Here is a 25,361-nt window from a genome sequence, read left to right as displayed (position 1 = left end):
TGTATTTTAGCTTACTCTTATGTGACTCTTATCCGTTTTCAATATGTCAACGTTGTCCGTTTTTGACACATGATACAATGTGACGTGCCCAGGAGCATCGAAGGCCAAATGAAACTGTGGTAAGGTGAAATATTAATCTTAATCTCTGCTCCTCATAAATAGCTAAATCTCAGCAGGCAGGCAGAACCTGCAGACGGTGACCATATGGGCAGCAGCAGCAGCAGCCACAGGCTCGGTTCACACAAGTCATCTCACCACACCGCTCCTCCACAGCTCTCCGGTGTTTCCTGATGCATTTCAGACCAACTCATCTGTGAGAATCCATTTCAAATCATGTCTTGATGACTATGAGCCACAGTATTGCCTGTTACAACCATTGGGTTCAACTATTCTACCTCAAACAGTCTTACGTCTGTGCTGTCTGTTCTGGCAGCGCCTGACTTCCAAGCATAATGTGTCTTGGACTGGTACATCTCTGCTCAGTGAACAGAGAGAGAGAGAGATCTTGTCATTGCTCTGGGGTTGCGTGCCGTGTGGCAGGGCTGTGGTGACATCAAGCAGGCCGTGTGTCACTCCTGTCCTCCCAGGGCTAAGAGCCAGATGCTGTTGAAGGTCTCTCCTTCTATCCTCCCGTCGTTCTCCTTAACCCCCAGTGGAAAGACACCAGGCCGTTGAAAGGAAACATGGCACACCTCTGGGCCCCCAACATGCTGCAATACTACTAAGCCTTCAGTAGCACCAACTCCTCAGGCGGTAGGCTACCTCTGTCACATTCACGGCCCTATTGTATACTGGCTCATTCATGTAACTACATTGAGATGATATGGTAGCTATAGAGAGGACAAGGTGAGATCAGTAAATCAAAATGGGCTAGATGAGCTAGTGACGCGACAAAACCTGAGGCTCTTGTCAACAACTTTTTTCAGTCATGTCTTTATTTCATCTGCACGTAAATGAAAATGGGAGTGAGGAGAAAATGCATTGATTCAAAGACTACAAGGTAAAACAACCAGATGTTCGTTGGGATTACATTTTATTAGTAATAATATTCATCTGCCAAATATACAGCCATTATTGAATCCATCTACATATAATACATATTAATATAGGTCATTTACAAAAGTAGTAATTAGTCATCCATTTCAATCCGATATGAGAGAAACAGCAGATACATCATCATTTCCCCTGCATTTCATGTTACTGTATACGTCAGAACTGATCGGCTTTCCCTCAGGACGGACAGACAGCAGAGTCAATGAGGAGGAGAGGATACATGGGGTATTTCCATAGAGAACATTATGACAGCACTGACACTAATGCATATTATTCCAGACCACAGGAAGAAGCATGAAACCCAGGGCTCGTATTTACAAAGTGTCTCAGTAGGAGTGCTGATCTAGGACCAGCCCCGTCCATATGTTATTCATTATGCAAATCTTAGGCAAAACTGATCCAATATCAGCACACTGAGACTCTTTGTAAATAAGGGTCCAGAACAATAATTACAAGCTGGAAAATAATCTGATTCCACTAATCAAATATTTGATTACTTAGCTACAGTTTGCAACAAAAAAAAGAAGGTTTAATTGTTTGCAAAACAGAGAAATTGACAACAACATTCTCACTTCTGATTGGCTGAAGTCTAAAGACAAAATCCAGTCTTGCCACATTTCTATCAGGTATTATAGAAAACAACTTACACAACTTTTCCACACAGGGAAAGTCATTGGTTAGTTCACAGCAAAGGAACAGATTTTATACATTGGCTATATTCATTTGTTTTTCAGTGCATTATTGAACAACAAAAAAAGAAAGAACAGCAGACTTAAGCAAATACAAAACAAACATTTGTTAACTTCCTGTCCATTAACTATTCAAAAGACACAGGTTTACCCTTAAAATAGAACTGGTATGTAAACAAGATCACAGATCATTGTAGAACTCATAATTGACTGTACCAAGATGTAATGTACAGTCCTTGTACAGAGTAAAATGCATCACAACCACAACGTCTAAAGGAGCTGCAGAGGATGTCAACTGTAAACAACCATCTCAGAGGTACCTTATTCTGGAACAATTTCCACTCCTGTACTTCCATATACACAGACCACTCATAGCACATCTATAAACACGAAATTAGCATAAGCCTATATGTTATGAAATGTTGAATTTAAAGTGCTTATAGGTTGTTTATGAGTACTTCATGAAGATGAGAGTTACTGTAATGTGAATCAGTATCTACAATTTAGAGAATTTTGCTAAAACAAACAATGCCCGGGTGCAAAATGCTGAAGCTGGTCGCTTGCTAAGGAGTTGGAACCATAACAAAGACATTATGAGTACATGTAACAATGTAAAAGCTGCCAGAATGATAAATGTCTGAAATTAACATGGAGTAAAAAGAAACAAGTCAGTGATAACAACTGTGAAATATCTTCAAAAGATTGTAAACATTTCTCATAAAGGTTCTTCCTCCTTACCATTTCAAATATGTACTAAATTGTCAAGTTTAGAGTATCATTCCAAATTATTTTGTGTCTTTTGGTATTAGTTTCAAATCAAACACAGAAATGGAACATTGTCTGCATATCTTTGAAAATATATGCATATCTTTGTTAAAAAAATAAAATCATAGACATTCTATAGCTATCATGGTTAAGAAGAAGCAAATGGAAAATATTTCTCTTCACCAAAAAAAAAAAAAAAAGACACCATCTTGATAGGGAGATCACACTGTGGAGATCACACTGTCAGGGCACTGACAACACCACAAGGATCTAATTCACTTCCAGGCCTTCAAGTTTAGAACAATAGCCACACCTTGCCCTCTCTCCGAAAACCACCATTACTTTGGCATTCTAACATGAATCACTAGATCAACAAACTTAATCTCTCTCTGGTCAGTTTGTTAGTTCATTATCAGAGTAGCGTATTGCATTTCTTTACAATTAAAACAGACCACGACACAGTGTCAAGTGGGCAGAGGGAGGACAATCCATGTCATCTTAATCTGTCGTGGACAGATGTGGGATGTGGCGACTAACGAGGAGCTTTGTTCTGGTACACTGATTTCTCACTTGGACAAATCACCATTTCGCAGGTGCTCGCATCTTTCAAATTGCAGAAGGGAAAGGGACATGTGGCCCATAGACTTGCCTGAGACTTGCCTGAAACTTGCAGAGTTTCCATTTTTTTTTGTGTGTGTGGGGGGAGAGAGACCTCGCAAGTCACATTATCATCTTTCTCTTAACATCTCCTCCCAGAACCTAAATGACCATCTGATGCAATTATGCAAGATTTTTGTTCTGTTTTGTATTGTTTGTTCTGGGTAACATAATTTAAAAAGTAGCACTGCAAGGACACTGGTTTTAAGAAGAACAGGCAATTTGTCAGCAAAATATATAGAGAACAGCAATGCTAAAAGTACTTAATCTGTACTGTAAAATGTTCATCATTCTGTCAAAGTTCTGGGAAAATTTAAGACAAAAGGATGTGAAATCTGAGATCTGAAAAGAAGACTGGAGCAAAATGATATAAAACATGATCAGCAAGCCAACAAATCAAGGGTACTCTTTAGAGATGATCCTGTGAGTAAAGGTTACAGTCATTTACCTGAGTTAGATACCTGTTAACAGTGGTTAAAAATCAAGAAGCACATACATCGGACAAAGAGTTATGGAGAAATGACTTCATCGATATAGTGCATATAGTGCAGAGAATCACAGGGCGAGGGGAAGAGAGACTGGGGGCGCTACAACTCCTCCATTCACACAGTAAAACACAGATGGGTACACTTAACCAATGAACAGGCAGAGACACCACTGAAGAGGGAAGGTTATTGGTGGAGGATCTGCTGCAGCACCTCCAGCAATTGTTTCAGGCCATAGATGTAGCCTTGGTCCTGGCTCTCACTGGGGAAGACGTGGGCAAAGTCAATCATCCTCACCTCCACTTCGCTGGCCCTCTGCTCTGGATGCGGTTCCCCCCGGCCTCCCTCCCCCTCCCCAGCCTCTTCCAGTTGGGCTTTGATACCGTTGCCGTTGGGTTGTTCTGCTGACACCAGACCTGAGCACTTCCACGTGCTGTTGTCCTCCTGGGGGTTGGGGCCTGTCGTGATGGCTCCGGTGGCATTGCCATGGTGACCCCGGGTGCAGCCCTTCTTGTACATGGCATACATGGTGGACAGGCTGTAGTCAAGCGGCATGGCAACCTGGATGTTGTTGTTGTATTCCAACACTTCTTCGTTGGGCTCGCAGCAGGCATCAGCGGCAGACATAGTCTTCTCTGGGGGGGCCCTGAAGACATGGCCCTCAGGGCTGGGAGGGGGCAGGCCCTCGTATACAAACAACAGAGAGCTGGCGTAGAAGGTTAACTGGCTCTGGCCCTCGAACCATCGCAGGATGTTCTGGACCTTCAGGATACTGGCAGCAATGGCATCTTTTCTCAGACTCCTCCCATTAGAGAAGAATTTGGATAAACCTGGGAGAGGAAAGGGAAAGGAAATTGTTGTTGTTGAGGAATCCAATGTTTACTGATAAGAAATAGACGATGCCTGAAGCTTTTTCTTAATTGAGAGCAAGTTTAGCTAGTGACTACAACCTACACCAGGTGTCTCCAATTACATTTAACTGTTGGACAATTTTTGAGCGGATGATCGGGGGGCCAGAGCATGGTTTTAAAATAAATCGTACACTGCACATTGACCGCAAGAATCCCAAACAGATATAGTATTCGACAAAACATTACAAACCTTGATTACACTGGGATACGATCACATATGCCTCCAACTAAGTGTGGGAATACTTGAACAGATTTCCTCAATTAAAATCACTGAGCTGATTTCCTGGTGATTTTACAGTCTTATGTCTGACAACAAAAATGATATGCAGTACCAGTCAAACCTTTGGACACACCTGCTCATTCAACGGTTTTTCTTTATTTTAACTATTTTCTACATTGTAGAATACATAGAAGCTTTGACATATGGAATCATGTAGTAACAAAAAAAACTGTTAAATCAAAATATATTTGATATATTTGATATTCTTCAAACCACCCTTTGCCTTGATGACAGCTTTGCACACTTGGCATTCTCTCAACCAGCTTCATGAAGTAGTCACCTGGAATGCAATTCAATTAACAGGTGTGCCTTGTTAAAAGTTAATTTGTGGAATTTCTTTCCTTCTTAATGCGTTTGAGCCAATCAGTTGTGTTGTGACATGGTAGGAGTGGTATACAGAAGATAGCCCTATTTGGTAAAAGGCCAAGTCCATATTATGGCAAGAACAGCTCAAATAAGCAAAGAGAAACAACAGTCCATCATTACTTTAAGAAATGAAGGTCAGTCAATCTGGAAATTGTCAAGAACTTTGAAAGTTTCTTCAAGTGCAGTCGCAAAAACCATCAAGCGCTATGATAAACTGGCTCTCATGAGGATCGCCACAGGAAAGGAAGACCCAGAGTTACCTCTGCTGCAGAGGATAAGCTCATTATAGTTACCAGCCTCAGAAATTGCAGCCCAAATAAATGCTTCACAAAGTTCAAGTAACAGACACATCCCCTGTTCAGAGGAGAATGCATGAATCAGGCCGTCATGGTCGAACTGCTGCAAAGAAACCACAACAACAGGACACCAATAAGAAGAAGAGACTTGCTTGTGCCAAGAAACGCAACCAATGGACATTAGACCGGTGGAAATCTGTCCTTTGGTCTGATAGTTTGTAGTTCCAACCGCTGTGTCTTTGTGAGACGCGGAGTAGGTGAACGGATGGTCGCCACATGTATGGTTCCCACCGTGAAGCATGATGGAGGTGTGATGGTGCTTTGCTGGTGACACTGTCAGTGATTTACTTAGAATTCAAGGCACACTTAACCAGCATGGCTAAAACAGCATTTTGCAGTGACACACCATTCCATCTGATTTGCACTTAGTGGGACTATAATTTGTTTTTCAACAGGACAATGACCCAACATACCTCCAGGCTGTGTAAGGGCTATTTAATCAAGAGAGAGAGAGTGATTGAGTGCTGCGTCAGATGACCTGGCATCCACAAATCACCTGACCTCAACCCAAATGATTTGGGATGAGTTGGACCGCAGAGTGAAGGAAAAGCAGCCGACAAGTGCTCAGCATGTGGGAACTCTGTTGGAAAAGCATTCCTCATGAAGCTGGCTGAGAGAATGCCAAGCTGTCATCAAGGCAAAGGGTGGCTACTAAAATATATATTGATTTGTTTAGAACTTTTTTGGTTACTACATGACTCCATATGTGTTATTTCATAGTTTATTCTAAAATGTAGAAAAGAGTAAAAATAAAGAAAACCCCTTGACTGAGTAGGTGTGTCCAAACTTTTGACTGGTACTGTGTGTGTATATATATAAAATATAAATATACACACATACATACTTATTTTATTTTTACTTAGTGCCCAAATCAAAATCACACACGTGCCCGAATTTGCCCCGCGGGGCCGCCTATTGATATAGACAGAAGGATATAATGTGTATTTTGTGACAGGAGTCTTATTGTTTTACGAGCTCACCATCTTTGATGGTGTCCTTGAGAAGGCCTCGCCCGTAATGTTGATCATACGAGTGATATTCGTCAGAGTTGACCTTGTACACCTGGAGGGTTAGAAAGACAGAAGAATTAACATTAACGGGAAAAAACAGATGCAGTACATAGGCCTGTTTTCACTAAAAAGCAAAGCTGCACAACTTCGAAAGGAGATGAGTCTCTATATAAACGTTCAACTCAATGTGACCTCTCCATGATAGAATCACGGGTGGAATATGCCCTCTGCTGGAGAAATTATGTATAAACACAAACTGCTCAAAACAACACACATACAGGGGGGCAGGAATTATTGGATCTCTTAAAAAAAAGATGAGCCAAAAAATATATTTTTTACAAAAACAAAATCATTGATGGATTTGCTACATTTGCATATATCTATATTTAAAAAAAAATATATATATATATATACAGTGCCTTGCGAAGGTATTCGGCCCCCTTGAACTTTGCGACCTTTTGCCACATTTCAGGCTTCAAACATAAAGATATAAAACTGTATTTTTTTGTGAAGAATCAACAACAAGTAGGACACAATCATGAAGTGGAACGACATTTATTGGATATTTCAAACTTTTTTAACAAATCAAAAACTGAAAAATTGGGCGTGAAAAATTATTCAGCCCCCTTAAGTTAATACTTTGTAGCGCCACCTTTTGCTGCGATTACAGCTGTAAGTCGCTTGGGGTATGTCTCTATCAGTTTTGCACATCGAGAGACTGACATTTTTTCCCATTCCTCCTTGCAAAACAGCTCGAGCTCAGTGAGGTTGGATGGAGAGCATTTGTGAACAGCAGTTTTCAGTTCTTTCCACAGATTCTCGATTGGATTCAGGTCTGGACTTTGACTTGGCCATTCTAACACCTGGATATGTTTATTTTTGAACCATTCCATTGTAGATTTTGCTTTATGTTTTGGATCATTGTCTTGTTGGAAGACAAATCTCCGTCCCAGTCTCAGGTCTTTTGCAGACTCCATCAGGTTTTCTTCCAGAATGGTCCTGTATTTGGCTCCATCCATCTTCCCATCAATTTTAACCATCTTCCCTGTCCCTGCTGAAGAAAAGCAGGCCCAAACCATGATGCTGCCACCACCATGTTTGACAGTGGGGATGGTGTGTTCAGCTGTGTTGCTTTTACGCCAAACATAACGTTTTGCATTGTTGCCAAAAAGTTCAATTTTGGTTTCATCTGACCAGAGCACCTTCTTCCACATGTTTGGTGTGTCTCCCAGGTGGCTTGTGGCAAACTTTAAACGACACTTTTTATGGATATCTTTAAGAAATGGCTTTCTTCTTGCCACTCTTCCATAAAGGCCAGATTTGTGCAATATACGACTGATTGTTGTCCTATGGACAGAGTCTCCCACCTCAGCTGTAGATCTCTGCAGTTCATCCAGAGTGATCATGGGCCTCTTGGCTGCATCTCTGATCAGTCTTCTCCTTGTATGAGCTGAAAGTTTAGAGGGACGGCCAGGTCTTGGTAGATTTGCAGTGGTCTGATACTCCTTCCATTTCAATATTATCGCTTGCACAGTGCTCCTTGGGATGTTTAAAGCTTGGGAAATATTTTTGTATCCAAATCCGGCTTTAAACTTCTTCACAACAGTATCTCGGACCTGCCTGGTGTGTTCCTTGTTCTTCATGATGCTCTCTGCGCTTTTAACGGACCTCTGAGACTATCACAGTGCAGGTGCATTTATACTGAGACTTGATTACACACGGGTGGATTGTATTTATCATCATTAGTCGTTTAGGTCAATATTGGATCATTCAGAGATCCTCACTGAACTTCTGGAGAGAGTTTACTGCACTGAAAGTAAAGGGGCTGAATAATTTCACACCCAATTTTTCAGTTTTTGATTTGTTAAAAAAGTTTGAAATATCCAATAAATGTCGTTCCACTTCATGATTGTGTCCCACTTGTTGTTGATTCTTCACAAAAAAATACAGTTTTATATCTTTATGTTTGAAGCCTGAAATGTGGCAAAAGGTCGCAAAGTTCAAGGGGGCCGAATACTTTCGCAAGGCACTGTATATATATATTTTGCATTACTTGTGAAATAAAATCTCTTATTCTGAGCAATTGTATTAGCATAAAATAATTGTAAATGTTTTTGAGCATATTATATAGCTCAGTATTTGTATTTAGTCTTTTTGCTCATCTTTATCAAGGGATCCTATAATTCCAGACCCCACTGTAATGTGACATAATGTACAGTACTTGTTTCTGTGATATTAATAGCAACGCGAGTGGAACATTAATTCCATGTCCATGCTGAGAGGAGCAGAACTATTTACCAGAGGGATTCCTGCCTCTATCACTGCAATCAGGAACATCATTATCAGTAATGAGTCTCATCACCCTGTGGTCACACACTGCAGACAAGCAGATTTTTCCATGCTCCGAGCCAAAAAGCCTTTGCCCCCCCCCCCCCCCCCCCTGGGAAAACTACAAACCCTGCTCCTCAGATGCTCCTTGACTACAGAGTATGTCAGTGAATGACTCGTACTGCAGGAGGGATGCATTCTTACAAAGCCTAGGTTATAATTAAGCAATAAGGCCTGAGGGGGTGTGGTATATGGCCAATATACCATGGCTAAGGGTTGTTCTTAAGGACGACAACAGAGTGCCTGGATACAGCCCTTAGCCGTGGTATATTGGCCATATACCACAAGCCCCCGAGGTGCCTTATTGCCATTATGTACTGGTTACCAACATAGTTAGAGCAGTAACAATACATGTTTTGTCATACCCATGGTATACGGTCTGAGATACCATGGCTTTCAGCTAAATCAGCATTCAGGGCTCAAACCACCCAGTTTATAATGGATATTATTCACTTACTAGTTTAGTTCATTAGGATCCCCATTAGCTACTGCACATGCAGCAGCTACTCTTCCTGGGGTCCACATAAAACATACAAACATATGACAAAGTACAGAACAGTCATAGACAAGGACAATAAATTATAATTTATAATTTTAACATGAAAAAAAGGTCATAAGAGTCATATATTGGAAAGACAGACGACAACAATACTTTACAGACTGATACATATTCTTATATACAGTTAAATTGGATCTTTACAAAGAGGTACAAGATGTTTAAATGTTTTTGTTTTTTTATAGCAACTTGTTTTTTGCCTGAGTAACCTCTGAGTCTTGGAATGCTCTGAGTAACCTCTGGTGGCAGAGCATTCCAAGATTACATTATATTCCAAGAAGAAGTTACAGGTCTGTGAGAGCCAGAAATCTTGCTTGTTTGTAGGTGACCAAATACTTATTTTCCACCATAATTTGCAAATAAATTCATTAAAAATCCTACAATGTGATTGTCTGGATTTTTTTTCTCATTTTGTATGTCATAGTTTAAGTGTACCTATGATGAAAATTACAGGCCTCTCATCTTTTTAAGTGGGAGAACTTGCACAATTGGTGGCTGACTAAATACTTTTTTGCCCCACTGTATGTTTTCACCCCCTTTGCTACGAAGCCCCTAAATAAGATCTGGTGCAAACAATTACCTTCAGGAGTCACATCATTTGTTAAATAAAGTCCACCTGTGTGCAATCTAAGTGTCACATGATCTCAGTAAAGAAAATCTATACACACACACACACACACACACACACACACACCTGTTCTGAAAGGCCCCAGAGTCTGCAACACTACTAAGCAAGCGGCACCATGAAGACCAAGGAGCTCTCCAGACAGGTCAGGGACAAAGTTGTGGAGAAGTACAGACCAGGATTGGGTTCTATAAAAAATATCAGAAACATTGAACATCCCATCCCAAGAATATGGCACCACAACAAGCCTGCCAAGAGAGGGCCAACCACCAAAACTCACAGACCAGGCAAGGAGGGCATTAATCAGAGGCAACAAAGAGACCAAAGATAACCCTGAAGGAGCTGCAAAGCTCCACAGCAGAGATTGGAGTATCTGTCCATAGGACCACTTTAAGACATACACTCCACAGAGCTGGGCATTACGGAAGAGTGGCCAGAAAAAAGCCATTGCTTAAAAAAAATTTTAAAAGCAAATACGTTTGGTGTTTGCCAAAAGGCATTTGGGAGACTCCCCAAACATACAGAAGAAGATACTCTGATCAGATGAGACTAAAATTGAGCTTTTTGGAAATCAAGGAAACGGCTATGTCTGGTGCAAACCCAACACCTCTCATCACCCCGAGAACACCATCCCCACATTGAAGGTTTCTGAGGCTGGCAGCATCATGCTGTGGGGATGTTTTCATCAGCAAGGACTGGGAAAATGGTCAGAATAGAAGGAATGACGGATTGAGCTAAATACTGGGAAATTCTTGAGGGAAACCGGTTTCAGTCTTCCAGAGATTTGAGACTAGGACAGAGGTTCACCTTCCAGCAGGACAATGAACCTAAGCATACTTATAAAGCAACACTAGTGGTTTAAGGGGAAACATTTAAATGTCTTGGAATGGCCTAGTCAAACCCAGACATCAATCCAATTGAGAATCTGAGGAATGACTTATAGATTTCTGTACACCAGCAGAGATGTGCCAAGCTTATAGAGACATGTCTTATTTCTTGTTTGTTTGACAATAAAATAATATTTTGCATCTTCAGTGGTAGGCATGATGTGTAAATGCAATGATATAACCCCGCCCCCCCCCCCCCCCCAAAAAAAAAAGAGTATATATATATATATATATTTTTTTTTTAATTCCAGGTTGTAAGGCAAAAAAATAGGAAAAATGCCATGAGGGGTGAATACTTTCGCAAGCCACTGTATGCTTGTGATCGTTAAGGACTGGGGAGTTTTTCAGAATAAAAAAAAGAAAGTGGATTGAGCTAAACACAGGCAAAATACTAGAGGTAAACCTGGTTCAGTTTGCTTTCCACCAGACACTGGGAGATTAATTCACCTTTCAGATGGACAATAACCTAAAACACAAGGCCAAATCTACACTGGAGTGGCTTAACAAGAAGGGTGAATATTAATTACTGTTTTGACTTAAATCTGCTTGAAAATCTATGACAAGACTTAAATGTTGTCTAGCAATGATCAACAACTAATTTCACAGAGCTTGAATCATTTTTTAAATAATAAAAATGGGCAAATGTTGCACAATCCAGGTGTGGAAAGCTCTTAGAAACTTACCCAGAAAGAGTCAGAGCTGTAATCACTGCCAAAGGTGAACCTAGCATGTATTGACTCAGGGGTTGTTTTAGGGTACTTTCTTTTCTTTTACAAACGTTAGATTTTTCTCCCACTTTGACATGAGTATTGTGTATATCTTTGACAAACAATGACAATTAAATCCATTTTAATCCCAATTTGTAAAAATAAAATTAAAAAATGAGGAAAAAGTCGAGGGGTGTGAATACTTTCTGAAAGCAAGATGATGCAGGACTAGAATACAGTACGCATATAAAGTGCACACATATGAAGTGGGTAAAACATTGTTAAAGTGACCAGTGATCAATGACTATGTACATAGGGAAGGAGTCTAAGGTGCAGGGTAGAATACTGGGTGGTAGCCGGCTAGTAAAAGTGACTATGTTCAGGGTACTGGCGGAGTCCCGCTAATGGTGACTATTTAACAGTCTGATGGCCTGTATACGCATTTCCTTTATTTTGGCAGTTACCTGTATGTTACAATGTTATAGACATGCTTTGGTCCTTGGGTTGGAGATGACGTCTTTGCTCTTCTGTAAGTCATTATGGAATGGTAGAATAGCGTTGTGTTGGTATTGTCCCTGTGTGATTGATTTGTCAGTGATGACCAAACAGAGAGACGTCAGAATGGACCTGAATGAGGTATTGAACTCTTCACATAAACATTAACCTTGTGAGGTGTGGAGCCAGTCTGACAGGAACTGGAGAATTGGAATGTCACGGCAGACTAATGAGACAAAATGCCATTCCATCTCCAAATACCCAGGCAAACAGCAAAATTAGCTAAAACCTACGCCTGACCTAAATAACTTGTACAGTACCAGTCAAAAGTTGACACATCTACTCATTCAAGGGTTTTTCTTTATTTTTTACTCTTTTCTACATTGTAGAATAATAGTGAAGATGTCAAAACTATGAACACATATGGAATCATGCCATAACCAAAAAGTGTTAAATCAAAATATATTTTATATATTTGAGATTCATCAAATCACCCTTTGCCTTGATGACAGCTTTGCACACTTGTCATTCTCACAACCAGCTTCACCTGGAATGTTTTTCCAACTGTCTTGAATTCGACCATGAAGGCCTGATTCACGCAGTCTCCTTTGAACAGTTGATGTTGAGATGTGTCTTACTTATTTGGGCTGCAATTTCTGAGGCTGGTAACTAATGAACTTATCCTCTGCAGCAGAGGTAACTCTGGGTCTTCCTTTCCTGTGGCGATCCTCATAAGAGCCAGTTTATCATAGCGCTTGATGGTTTTTGAGAATGCACTTGAAGAAACTTTCAAAGTTCTTGACAATTTCCGGATTGACTGACCTTCATGTCTTAAAGTAATGATGGACTGTCATTTCTCTTTGCTTATTTGAGCTGTTCATGCCATAATATGGACTTGGTCTTCTGTATACTACCCCTACCTTATCACATCACAACTGATTGACTCAAACACATTTAGAAAATTCCAGAAATTAACTTTTAACAAGGCACACCTTTTAATTAATTCATTCCAGGAGACGACCTCATGAAGCTGGTTGAGAGAATGCCAAGAGTGTGCAAAGCTGTCATCAAGGCAAAGGTTGGCTACATTGAAGAATCTCACAAATATTTAGATTTGTTTAACACTTTCTTGGTTACTACATGATTCCATATGCATTATTTTATAGTTGATGTATTCACCTTTATTCTACCTTGTAGAAAATAGTCAAACTAAAGCAAATCCCTTGAAGAGTAGGTGACTGGCACTGTATGTATGCAAGCATGAAATTGATAGATGTGACTGACTATAGACCCATAGTCTGTATTTTGTCAGTATTTTAAAAGTAGGTAGTTCTGTCGATTAGATGTTTTTTGTCTATTAAAAGGTTCTCTATTATATTATGTGTTGTGTGGACCCCAGGAAGAGTAGCTGCTGTTTTTGAAACAGATAATTGTGATCCTAATAAAATAGCAATAACAAATGCACCTAAATGATCCTTCCAGTCTCTAATCCTGCCACTCTGGTTCGGCTGCCCAGGCAGGTGTGTCAACACCTGGTAAACACCCTTGGAGAGATTGTCATTGTGTTCCTGCGATTACCATATTAACGGGAAAACAACTCGTCTGACATATCTCCCTCTCTAACTTTAAGCATCAGCTGTCAGAGCAGCTTACCGATCACTGTACCTGTACACAGCCCATCTGTAAATAGCACACCCAACTACCTCATCCCCATATTGTTACTTATCCTCTTGCTCTTTTGCACCCCAGTATCTCTACTTGCACATCATCATCTGCACATCTATCACTCCAGTGTTACTGCTAAATTGTAATGATTTCACCTCTATATTGCCTTACCGCCATAATCTTCTACATTTGCACACACTACATAGATTGTTCTACTGTGTTATTGATTGTACTGTTTATGTGTAACTCTGATGTTTTTTTGTCACACTGCTTTGCTTTATCTTGACCAGGTCACAGTTGTAAATGAGAACTTGTTCTCAACTGGCCTACCTGGTTAAAATAAAATAAAAAACTAAATTGTTCAATACTAATTTAACTGGTTTTGCAACTACTCTGAACAAAAGTATAAATGCAACAATTCTGGTGAGTATGCAGGCCATGGAAAATCTGGGACAATTTCAGCTTCCATGAATTGTGTACAGATCCTTGTGACATGGGGCAGTGCATTATCATGCTGAAACATGAGGCGATGGCGGCAGATGACTGGCACAACAATGGGCCTCAGGATCTCGTCACGGTATCTCTGTGTATTCAAATTGCCATTGATAAAATGCAATTGTGTTTGTTAAGCTTATGCCTACCCATACCATAACCCCACCGCCACCATGTGGCACGATGTTCACAACGTTGACATCAGCAAACCGCTCGCCCACACGACACCATACACGTGGTCTGTGAGGCCGGTTGGACGCACTGCCCAATTCTCTAAAATGACGTTAGAGGTGGCTTATGGTAGAGAAACTAACATTCAATTCCTCTGGAAACAGCTCGGGTTAACATTCCTGCAGTCAACATGCCAATTGCACACTGTGCATTGTGTTGTATGACAAAAAAAACTGCACATTTTAGAATGGCCTTTTATCATCCCCAGCTGCACCTGCTGTTTAATCAGCTTCTTAATATGCCACATCTGTCAGGTGGATGGATTCTCTTGGCAAAGGAGAAATGCTCAATAACAGGGACGTAAACACATTTGTGTACAGAATTTGAGCGAAATAAGCTTTTTGAATCCATCCATTTCTGGGATCTTTTATTTCAGCTCATGAAACATGGGACCAACAATTTACATGTTGCGTTCATATGTTTGTTTAGTGTCAATGGAGTTGAGCTCTGGCAAAAGCTCTCAGTTTTTCTTTAAACTTAATTTTTCAACCTTGACAGAAATAAACTATTAATATAATGAACACAGTGGAAATCAGAAGTGAACTAAACAACCCTTCATATAGAAACAACCTCACATTCTGCCCTTTCCCTACCGTTACAGTCTTAATGGTTACTAATGCCAAGTCAACACTAATGATTATCTAATAGGCGGTTACTCTGAAATTGTTGCCCGAAGCTTTATGGGAATCTCATTCAACAGCAAGCAGAAACAGAAAGCTGGAACAGCAATCAGGAACTCCCCAGTGAACTAACAACGTTAAGCTCATGTAATGATTTGCATGATATTGATCAACGGATGCCAGGTTTGTCCTAAGGTAACTTTAATACACTAAAGTAGCTCATCATTAACTAGTAGCCAATGATTTATGATATGATGAAGATACATGACTTTGTTTAGCTTTCTACCTAGCACTGTATAATAAACAACTTCTATATTTGTATGAGCGGTATTCATTCATTTTTGAGAGGCTACTTGATGAAGCATATGTTGTTAGCCAGCCCAGCAATGCTTTATGTGCTATTGTCTTGAGAAAATAAACCCTCAATTGTCTGCACATACTTGTGAATAGTTGCATTATTCAGGAGTGTAACTTGGTTTAGATGAGAAATTGCTCACATAGTTGATTAATAGTTTGTTAAAGGATGCTAATGGCTACTGTGATATTTACTGTAAATATTGCTGCCGAGCAAGAATGCTGAGTTGCCAAGCTGTACTTTAAACTGAAAAGTAGAAATATCTTTACGACATCTCTCCACAGACTCATCAGTCAGAATAAGCCCTAAGGTACTGCCACCCAGGACTCATATAGCCCCTCTCAATAAAATGACATTAGCAGTTGGAGAGCCCTTTTCAACGCAGTGGGAGGGACTCATGAGGCTGAAGAGGAAGACTCACCCTCATTCCGAGAAGCAGGAAGCCAATCTCCTCCATGAGAGGGTACTTCTTGATCTGCTGGTCCCGCTTCTCTTGGGAGGCGTAGGGGTCGTAGCTTTTCTGGCCGATCTTGACATCCATAATACAAGGCTTCTGGAACCGCCGAGTCACGTCCTCCAGTTTCAGGTACAGCTCTGTGACGTCATCAAAGGGCGCAGAAACATGGCATGAGAGGCAATAGAGATTTAGAAATATAAAATCAACACATTTAGCCACTAGAATGATAGAAGAGGCGGTGTTTCACCCCTACAGCCATACAGTACTTCTAGTAGCAAAGCACTGCCATGATTGTTTACATTTATACACCGGGTGGGTCTAATCCTGAATGCTAAGTGGTTAAAACCACGTTCCTGCCGGTGTATTTTTGAACAGAGTGCTGTCCTAGGATCAGTTTCTGCCTTTTAGATCCAAATGACTTATGATTTAATGGGCAGGGAGGACCTGATCCTAGATTAGCACTCCTCCTCAGAGTTCCTTTATGAATACAGGCCCTGGTACATGTTGAAGTAATGCTGAAATAATGTCCTAGGGACATTTAATGATTTCTTATGGACCGGTGTTTACCGTTAGGAGATTCAGGCGAGGACCAGGTGCCAAAGTATTTAGGGAGGTGACGCTGGAGGTCCAACAGGCACGGGTCGCCACAGTCCTCAGCGTAGATCTGGAAGAAGCAAATCAGCTCATGTGACGGAACTAATCACCATCTCTATGTGGGAATGTCAGTGTCTTATTTGATTAGGGTGTTGTTTAACCAACATGGCACATGTAGGGGTGGCACCTAGGCTAGCGGTTAGAGCATTTGGCCAGTAACCGAAAGGTCGCTGGTCGAAAACCCGAGCTGACAATGTGAAAAATCTGCCGGTGTGCCTATGAGCAAGGCACTTAACCCTAATTTACTCCAGCTACAATACTATAGCTGATCCAGTACAACAAAAACATTTCACTGCAACTGTCCGGTGTCTGTGAGAATAAAAACTTTTTCTTCGTTTATTTTCATTAGAAGTAACGAAGTAACTTAAAGTTAAAAGTAACTTTTATAGTTCACTACCATGAAATTATGGTGGAAGTAGCCAAGTTGAACTACTAATACATGATTCCTCTGTAAGAGAGTGTTTCCAAAGCAACCATTTCATCGTGTGGACATGTAGTCCACTATAACAATAGGGGAGTAAGCGTGTTCCGGTGGAAAGCCCTCATAACCCTCTGGCTAAATGTCGCAGTGGACACGTCAAGACAAACACCTTTCAGAAGCCCTTCAATAAACAGATAGCCCACTGGTTTATATGCAGAGAGTGTGCCGACCTTACCCAGTGAGTTAGTGAAGACGTGGACTACATTACTGTGCAGTGTTGCCTGCTAGGCTTCCTCAATAGCTACTCAGGGAGAATAAAAGATAGAGGGGTTTTTAGGACTATTCACTCACTTTCTATTAACTCATTTAAATCTACACATCAACTTGAACATAAAATAAACTTTGCTCAAACTGACATGGGAATGTTGTTCCCGAGTACATAAACATTTTGTGGACATTAAAAGGATGACTTCTTGCGAACTTCGTGTAGAAGGGAGAGTAATTTCATAGAGAATACTAGAATACTGTACTGTAAAAAAAATGGTTGTACTTTCAGATAACATCACATTTTTCTTCATTTTTTCCAGCATCAAAGTACATGGATGGTTACCTTGCTGTAGAACTGCATCTCTCTAGGACCTCTGGGAGGGGGCTGGAGCTGTTTGAGTACTGTGCCATCAGGATGTTGCAATATGCCTGTTGTAACAAAAGTTGTGGGTCATTCTGACACTTAGTAAAGATCTAGTACTGGTTGCCACAAAGGCCTAGTTCGAATCATTCAAAAATGCATCCTTCCTCTTCCGACTAAATAATTACTGATCAGACATGCCTATGTGGCTGAGGGGGCCCTAGCTTTCACAACTGTGCAACCATGTTAGATTTGTAGATACTTCAAGAGAGAAAGGAAGGATACAGTTCTAAAGAATTCAGACAGGGCTAGGGTTGCAAAGCTACTGGTCATTTACCAATGTTACCAGAATCTTCTGTAATGTTGGTTTTTAACCAACATATGGCAATCTAGGTCAATTATACATAAATCCCTTTTTTTATTTTTTATTTTATAAATTCATATTGTCTGAGTTTCCAGTGGATAGGCCATATGGTTCAAGAGAAAAATAGCATAATTAAGTAACAAAGCATCTAATCAACAATGGTATTATTTTTGAATTAACTCTGCCCACTCTTCCAACCATTGACTTTATTCACAACTGCCACTAGTTTGGTGCCAAAACATTTACAACAAAGACAAATTGACAGTCAAATAAAAAAGATGAGGGTTTCCGCAAGAAATATCCTTTTATTAAACATCACTGCTATTCACTAAGTTGATGGTTTATATTTAGGATAATGTTTTACAGCTTTGTCATTCTATTTGTTTATTTTAAAATCATCTTATTTGATTATTTTACATGTGATAAGGCCACACAGAGAGCCAGAGATAATTACAGACACCTGGGATAATCTGAAGTACCCAAAAATGCCACTAGATTTCATCAGATTGGAAAGTTACAAAATTGTATATAGTAATATACACCGTACCTTTGCAAACCCAGACAGGGCCAAACAGATTGCCATTTGGACACCTGTAATACCTAACTGAGAAGTGCAAAGGTTAACTTGTGTTTTACATGAAGTCATAAAACTATGGATCTTATAGAAAAACACCTGAACACCAGTGACCTATAAAGTCTGACACTATACACTCACTGTGTGAGACTGCTCTAATATAAGATAAGAGTTGGAAAAAGAGGTGGACCACACTCCTCTCTGAGATATGTCAGAGTTTGACTGCCTCGGGCGCAGCTTGAATCTTACAACTGAAATCGCTTGAAATTGTGAAATGGTAGGAAATAAACACTCCCAAGTGTCAGCGTTTAATCAACTCAGAGGTCAGCTGTATCAAGAGTCTTATGTGACCTAAATACAAATATGACACCTATTCCCACCTGAGTGTAGGATTCAACTGAAAGGCTCTTAGCAGAGACAACCAGGATTGTATCCCATTTACACTGGTGCTCTGTCACCGTCTCCCAGGCCAGAAATAATACATTGGTTCTTCCCACTCTTGAGAGTTCACTTTTAGTTAAGGGAGTCTACTTCAAGCATTGGATTTTGTAAAGCCTATTTCATGATTTAGGTTATAGCCACTGGCAATTTTCTTGGTGAGGCTGTAGGCTATAACTAAGTGGACGATCAGAAGTGATGAAGAACCCCCCCGCTGATTCGGTTGCAAAACATTTCTTAAACAGAAGCAAACAAAACGAAAACGGGGAGAGACCTACCTGAATTTGTCCAATAGAAACTAGTTTTAACTGTTTGGCTAATGATTACAACCCTGGATTTCAGTTCCTACATTACAATAGTTAGTGAGCTGATACTACATGCATCAACCCAAGTACACAAAAGGCTTCAAGCAGGTGCTCTATTCTGTTATTGCCTGACATGATGAAACCTATAACAGTGGCTTCCTTGCTCAGGACTCTTGTCCTGGAGATAAATTATCCTGGAAAGACAGTGTAGTCTACTTCTGTCAGCTTTTCTGGAGTATTGTTATTGAACAAAAGGAGAGCTATTCCACCATGCAGACCAAGATTACACAATGAAACGCCACTCACTAGTGGATAAACATGCACCTTGGCGAAAGGAAAACACATTTGATAAGTCCAGTCACTGACCTACTTTATCAACGCCATACTTATGACCGGCCACCTGATGGGAGAGCGGAACACATCCGTTCAGGTGCGCCGCCTGCGATCCTCCCTGAGCGTTCTTCTCCTTCACCGAGCCGGAGAGACAAGTCCCCAGGTTCACCATGGGTCTATTGATTTCCAGTCTTCCCAAAGCTAAAGATGAGTCCATTATCTGATGTTGAGTTGACATTCAAAATTCAATGGATTTCAATAAAATAAAATAGGTAATCTTTAATTCACATGTTGATATCAGTTTGGTAATCTGAGCAACCCCCCACACAATTTCGAGCACCGAGGGGTGTCATCGAATTCGTCAAATGGGCTCGCGTTCAGCACTAAGTCTAACCTAGTATTTAAAATGTAGCAAGGCTCCAAAAGCACTGCTACAATGAGTTTCATATCTTGGTCGACAACATTAATACAGTCTGGCCACATCCCACTTCCTCAAGAGAGACGTATACACACACTGCTCTCCCGAAACTGTTTTGATGACACAAGACCTATATTTGCGCGCAATGGCGAAATGTGGAATTTCCTTTAAACTACTTATAGCGCGACCCGTTTAGATTGCTATTTGGAAAACACATACATTACAAACAAGCCCCGTTGTTTGCTGCTTACATTACACGTCCCACAATGCTAAAAGACAGGCTGCTAATAGTGACATCACATCTGACGTACAGGCTCCTTGACCTGAAATTGTTTATCAATAAAAAAAACAGCACGGGAAACAATATAATGTCGGACACGCTATCGATGTCTTTAAAGAGTTGCAAGGACCTTCACATTCGAACATTATCCAATGTGTGTGGCTGGGCGGCTATTCCATCAAGCAAGCTAACGTTACCTAACAACACTTTCGACACTGCCCCTACTGTCGCAATTATATCAACTTCTGGCAACAGCTACAGCGCAGTGGCTTTTCCATCACTGTCGAAAACATTGCCTATGATCCTCAACTTTCTAGGGTCGTCACTCGTTAACACAGCCACAAAGTCATAAACCCCACCCACTTCTTCAATTTATCTTCTTAAAATCTGATTTCAACACATCTTAACCGTAACCGCACGAATAACCGTATGATTAAACCTAACCTTAAATTAAGACCAAAAAGTACATTATTGTTTTCATACATTTATATAATATCTCCAATTTTTACTTTGTGGCTGTGCTATCTAGTGTAAACCACTTTCTAGGTAATTTTGACAGTATTGCAACACAAGATCTTGCAACACAAGATTATCAACCGTTTAATCGAGTTTAATGCCTACCGAAGATGCCTGCATTATAGGTAAGTAAGCGAAAGGTAAAACCATGATTCGATTTAATTTAAAGCTGTGAATATTTACTTTTTGTACGACTGACCAAATTCACATAGAAATGTTTTATAGATCTGTCATTCTCATTGAAAGCAAGCCTAAGAAGCTGTAGATCTGTTCTATGTTCGTTATTTCTATGCTTCACGCTCTTAAATTTCGTTTTTGCTTCTTATACTTTTGCATCTTTTAAGGCTGAAAACACAATATTTTTGGTTACGGAAATGTTTTTCTTTTTACAGGTTTGGATGATTCTCTAGACATGTATTTGTTTTGTCACATAAACTAAAATTAGGGGAACTATTCAAATTTTAGCAACCAGGAAATGGAGGAGCGATTTCTGCTATTGCATCTTTCATGTTTTCTATTTGCAGGAGGTCTCTATTAGCCCCAGCCCTTGATCATGACTCTCAGAACCATTACACATAAAAGTCATTGGACGAAGGCAAGTAGCAAAGACATGCGACTATATGCTAAATGGCCCTGTTCATAACTGTTGCCATGCTCTAGTGTATTCGCACAAGTAGACAGTGTGAATGAACCCATTCATCACAATACACACCTTTATTAGGGTTCCCAGACGGCCATATTTCCATGTTACAGTGCTTGTTTACAGAAAACATACGGAAGACAGAGTGGACTACCTGTGCTAATTACACCTGTGTGTAAACGAAAGACAGAGGCCACAGACGTGTGTGTTGCCACTGAAAAATACTGTAGGCTGCAACTTTGTTAAAATTGGTTAGATCAGTGTGCAGTAAGTGTGTATTTTGCATTTGTGAAATTATTTAGATGTGATATGAAAGTAGAGGGATCTATGTTTCTAGAACCGTACCGCAATTGAGAATCGATTCCACGTTTAGATGGGAGTATTTGGCAGTTTTGTCTTCAGAGCCACTTTGCCCTTTAAACAGAGCATGCAAGGTCCTTGGACTAAGGAGTAGCACTGGGCTATATTTGCCCATCACTGTGCACAAAGCAATTTCATTTATCTTATGATTGTCATTTTGAAACACTAATATGGAGTCCTCAAACATCATCCCTTGTTTTCTTTCCAGTGCTCTGATGTCTCATCGTGTAAATAAGACTCAATAACAAATCACACTGTTGTGGGAATTGGGCCTTATCTGTTTGAAAATCACATTATCATAATTGCGCCTTATCTTGTAAACATGGTAGGGTGTATGAACAAGTTAATTACATTTGAAGATGTCCACTCAATCATCATCACTTTGGGCACAATTACAGTGATTTTGGAAAGTATTTAGACCCCTTGACTTTTTCCACATTGTGTTACGTTACAGCCTGATTCTAAAATGTATTATTATCATTTTTAACTCTGCAATCTCCACACAATACCCCATAATGATAAAAAAAAAACGAAATACCTTATTTACATAAGTATTCAGACCCTTTGCTATGAGACTCGAAATTGATCTCAGGTGCATCCTGTTTCCATGGATCATCCTTGAGATATTTCTACAACTTAGAGTTCAACTGTGGTAAATTCAATTGATTGGACATAATTTGGAAAGGCACACACCTGTCTATATAAGGTCTGACAGTTGACACTGCATGTCAGAGCAAAAACCAAGCCATGAGGTCAAAGGAATTGTCCATAGAGCTAGATTGTGTCGACAGGATTGTGTCGAGGCACAGATCTGGGGAAGGGTACCAAAACATTTCTGCAACATTTGAAGATCCCCAAGAACACAGTGCCCTCCATCCTTCTTAAATGGACATATTTTGGAACCACCAAGACTCTTCCTAGAGCTGGGTGCCCGGCCAAACAGCAATTGGGGGAGAAGGGCCTTGGTCAGGGAGGTGACCAAGAACCCGATGGCACTCTGACAGAGCTCTAGAGTTCCTCTATGGTGATGGGAGAACCTTCCAGAAGGACAACCATCTCTGCAGCAATCCACCAATCAGACCTTTATGGTAGGGTGGCCCGACAGAAGCCACTCCTCAATAAAAGACACATGACAGCCCGCTTGGAGTTTGCCAAAAGGCACCTAAAGACACAGACCATGAGAATCACGATTCTCTGGTCTGATGAAACCAAGATTGAACTCTTTGGCCTGAATGCCAAGCTTCACATCTGGAGGAAACCTGGCACCATCCCTACGGTGAAGCATGGTGGTAGCAGCATCATGCTGTGGGGATGTTGTTCAGGGACTGGGAGACTAGTCAGGATCGAGCGAAAGATGAACGGGCAAAGTACAGATAGATCCTTGATGAAAACCTGCTCCAGCGCGCCCAGGACCTCAGACTGGGACAAAGGTTCACTTTCCAACAGAACAATGACCCTAATCACACAGCCATGAGTGGCTTCCGGACAAGTCTCTGATTGTCCTTGAGTGGCCCAGCCAAAGCCTGAACTTGAACCCAATTGAACATTTCTGGAGAGACCTGAAAATAGCTGTGGAGCAACACTCCCCATCCAACCTGACAGAGCTTGATAGGATCTGCTGAGAAAAATAAGGAGAAAATCCCCAAATACAGGTGTGCCAAGCTTGTAGCGTCATACCCAAGAAGATTTGAGGCTGTAATTGTTGCCAGAGGTGCTTCAACAAAGTACTGAGTAAATGGTCTGAATACTTATGTAAATGTGATATTTCATTTTTGTTTTTATAAAAACCTGTTTTTTTCATTGTCATTATGGGGTGTTGTGTGTAGATTGATGAGGGGAAAAAACTATTATATACCGTACCAGTCAAGTTGTGATATTTCAGTTTTTTTTTAATATATACATATTTACAAACATTTCTAAAAACCTGTTTTTGCTTTGTCATTATGGGGTATCGTGTGTAGATTGATGAGGAAGGAAAAACTATTTTAGAATCAGGCTGTAACGTAACAAAATGTGGAAAAAGTCAAGGGGTCTAAATACTTTCCGAATGCACTGTATACTGTTTAAAGGACCACCCATAATGCATTTTGTTATCATACTCGTCGCCAAACCCACTGGCTCCAGGTCATCTACAAGACCCTGCTAGGTAAAGTCCCCCCTTATCTCAGCTCGCTGGTCACCGTAACAGCACCCACCTGTAGCACGCGCTCCAGCAGGTATATCTCTCTGGTCACCCCCAAAACCAATTCTTCCTTTGGCCGCCTCTCCTTCCAGTTCTCTGCTGCCAATGACTGGAACGAACTACAAAAATCTCTGAAACTGGAAACATTTATCTCCCTCACTAGCTTTAAGTACCAGCGGTCAGAGCAGCTCACAGATTACTGCACCTATACATAGCCCATCTATACTTTATCCCAAACAGCTACCTCCTCCCCTACTGTATTTATTTATTTATTTATTTTGCTCCTTTGCAACCCATTATTTCTATCTCTACTTTGCACATTCTTCCACTGCAAATCTACCATTCCAGTGTTTTACTTGCTATATTGTATTTACTTCGCCACCATGGCCTTTTTTTGCCTTTACCTATCTCACCTCATTTGCTCACATTGTATAAACATTTATTTTTCTACTCTATCATTGACTGTATGTTTGTTTTACTCCATGTGTAACTTTGTGTTGTTGTATGTGTCGAACTGCTTTGCTTTATCTTGGCCAGGTCACAATTGTAAATGAGAACTTGTTCTCAACTTGCCTACCTGGTTAAATAAATAAAAACAAATAAATAAAAACAAATAAATATATAAATATTATTTAAAAATGATTTGACCTTTATTTAACTAGGAAATCAGTTAAGAATTTGTTCTTATTTACAATGACGGTCTACTTTGGCCAAACCCTAACCCGGACGAATCTGGGTCAATTGTGCGCCGCCCTATGGGACTCCCAATCACGGCCAGTTGTGATACAGCCTGGAATCGAACCAGGGTCTGTAGTGATGCCTCTAGCTCTGAGATGCAGTGCCTTCTACGGCTGCGCCACTTGGGAGACCCATTTAATATGAATTTAATATAATCATAACATTTAGATTATGTAAGGATTTAAATCAAGTAGTCTAAACAATCCCATCCCGGAACAACACCAAATGTACTGAACAAAAATATAAACGCAACATGCAACAATTTCAAAAGAATTTGAGAGAAATAAACTTTTTGTGCACATGGAACATTTCTGGCAACTTTTATTTAATCTCATGAAACATGGGACCAACACTTTACATGTTGCGTTTTATATTTTTGTTCAGTACAGATTCCCCTAAAACATGAATATAACATGTGAAGAGCAATGGGATGTCTGGTCCACCAGATGGCAGAGGAGAC

At 40.4% G+C, this 25,361-nt stretch overlaps 1 protein-coding gene across 1 annotated transcript; it reads right to left on the bottom strand.

Annotated features, from left to right (window-relative positions):
* Positions 1-1,016: 1,016 nt before the first annotated feature.
* On the bottom strand, positions 1,017-20,718 carry LOC139367961 (inositol polyphosphate multikinase-like). Its single transcript, XM_071106386.1, has 6 exons — positions 19,801-20,718; positions 17,736-17,821; positions 16,618-16,714; positions 16,015-16,187; positions 6,543-6,624; positions 1,017-4,479 (listed from the first exon to the last, which is right to left on the bottom strand). The coding sequence occupies exons 1-6, from the start codon at positions 20,003-20,005 to the stop codon at positions 3,836-3,838; spliced, it is 1,287 nt and encodes a 428-aa protein (XP_070962487.1). The 5' UTR covers positions 20,006-20,718; the 3' UTR covers positions 1,017-3,835.
* Between the last annotated feature and the right edge of the window lie 4,643 nt (positions 20,719-25,361).

Source organism: Oncorhynchus clarkii, chromosome 16 (genome assembly GCF_045791955.1).
Source record: "Oncorhynchus clarkii lewisi isolate Uvic-CL-2024 chromosome 16, UVic_Ocla_1.0, whole genome shotgun sequence".
Classification (NCBI taxonomy): Eukaryota; Metazoa; Chordata; class Actinopteri; order Salmoniformes; family Salmonidae; genus Oncorhynchus; species Oncorhynchus clarkii.
This window is presented reverse-complemented; position numbering and strand designations above follow the sequence as displayed.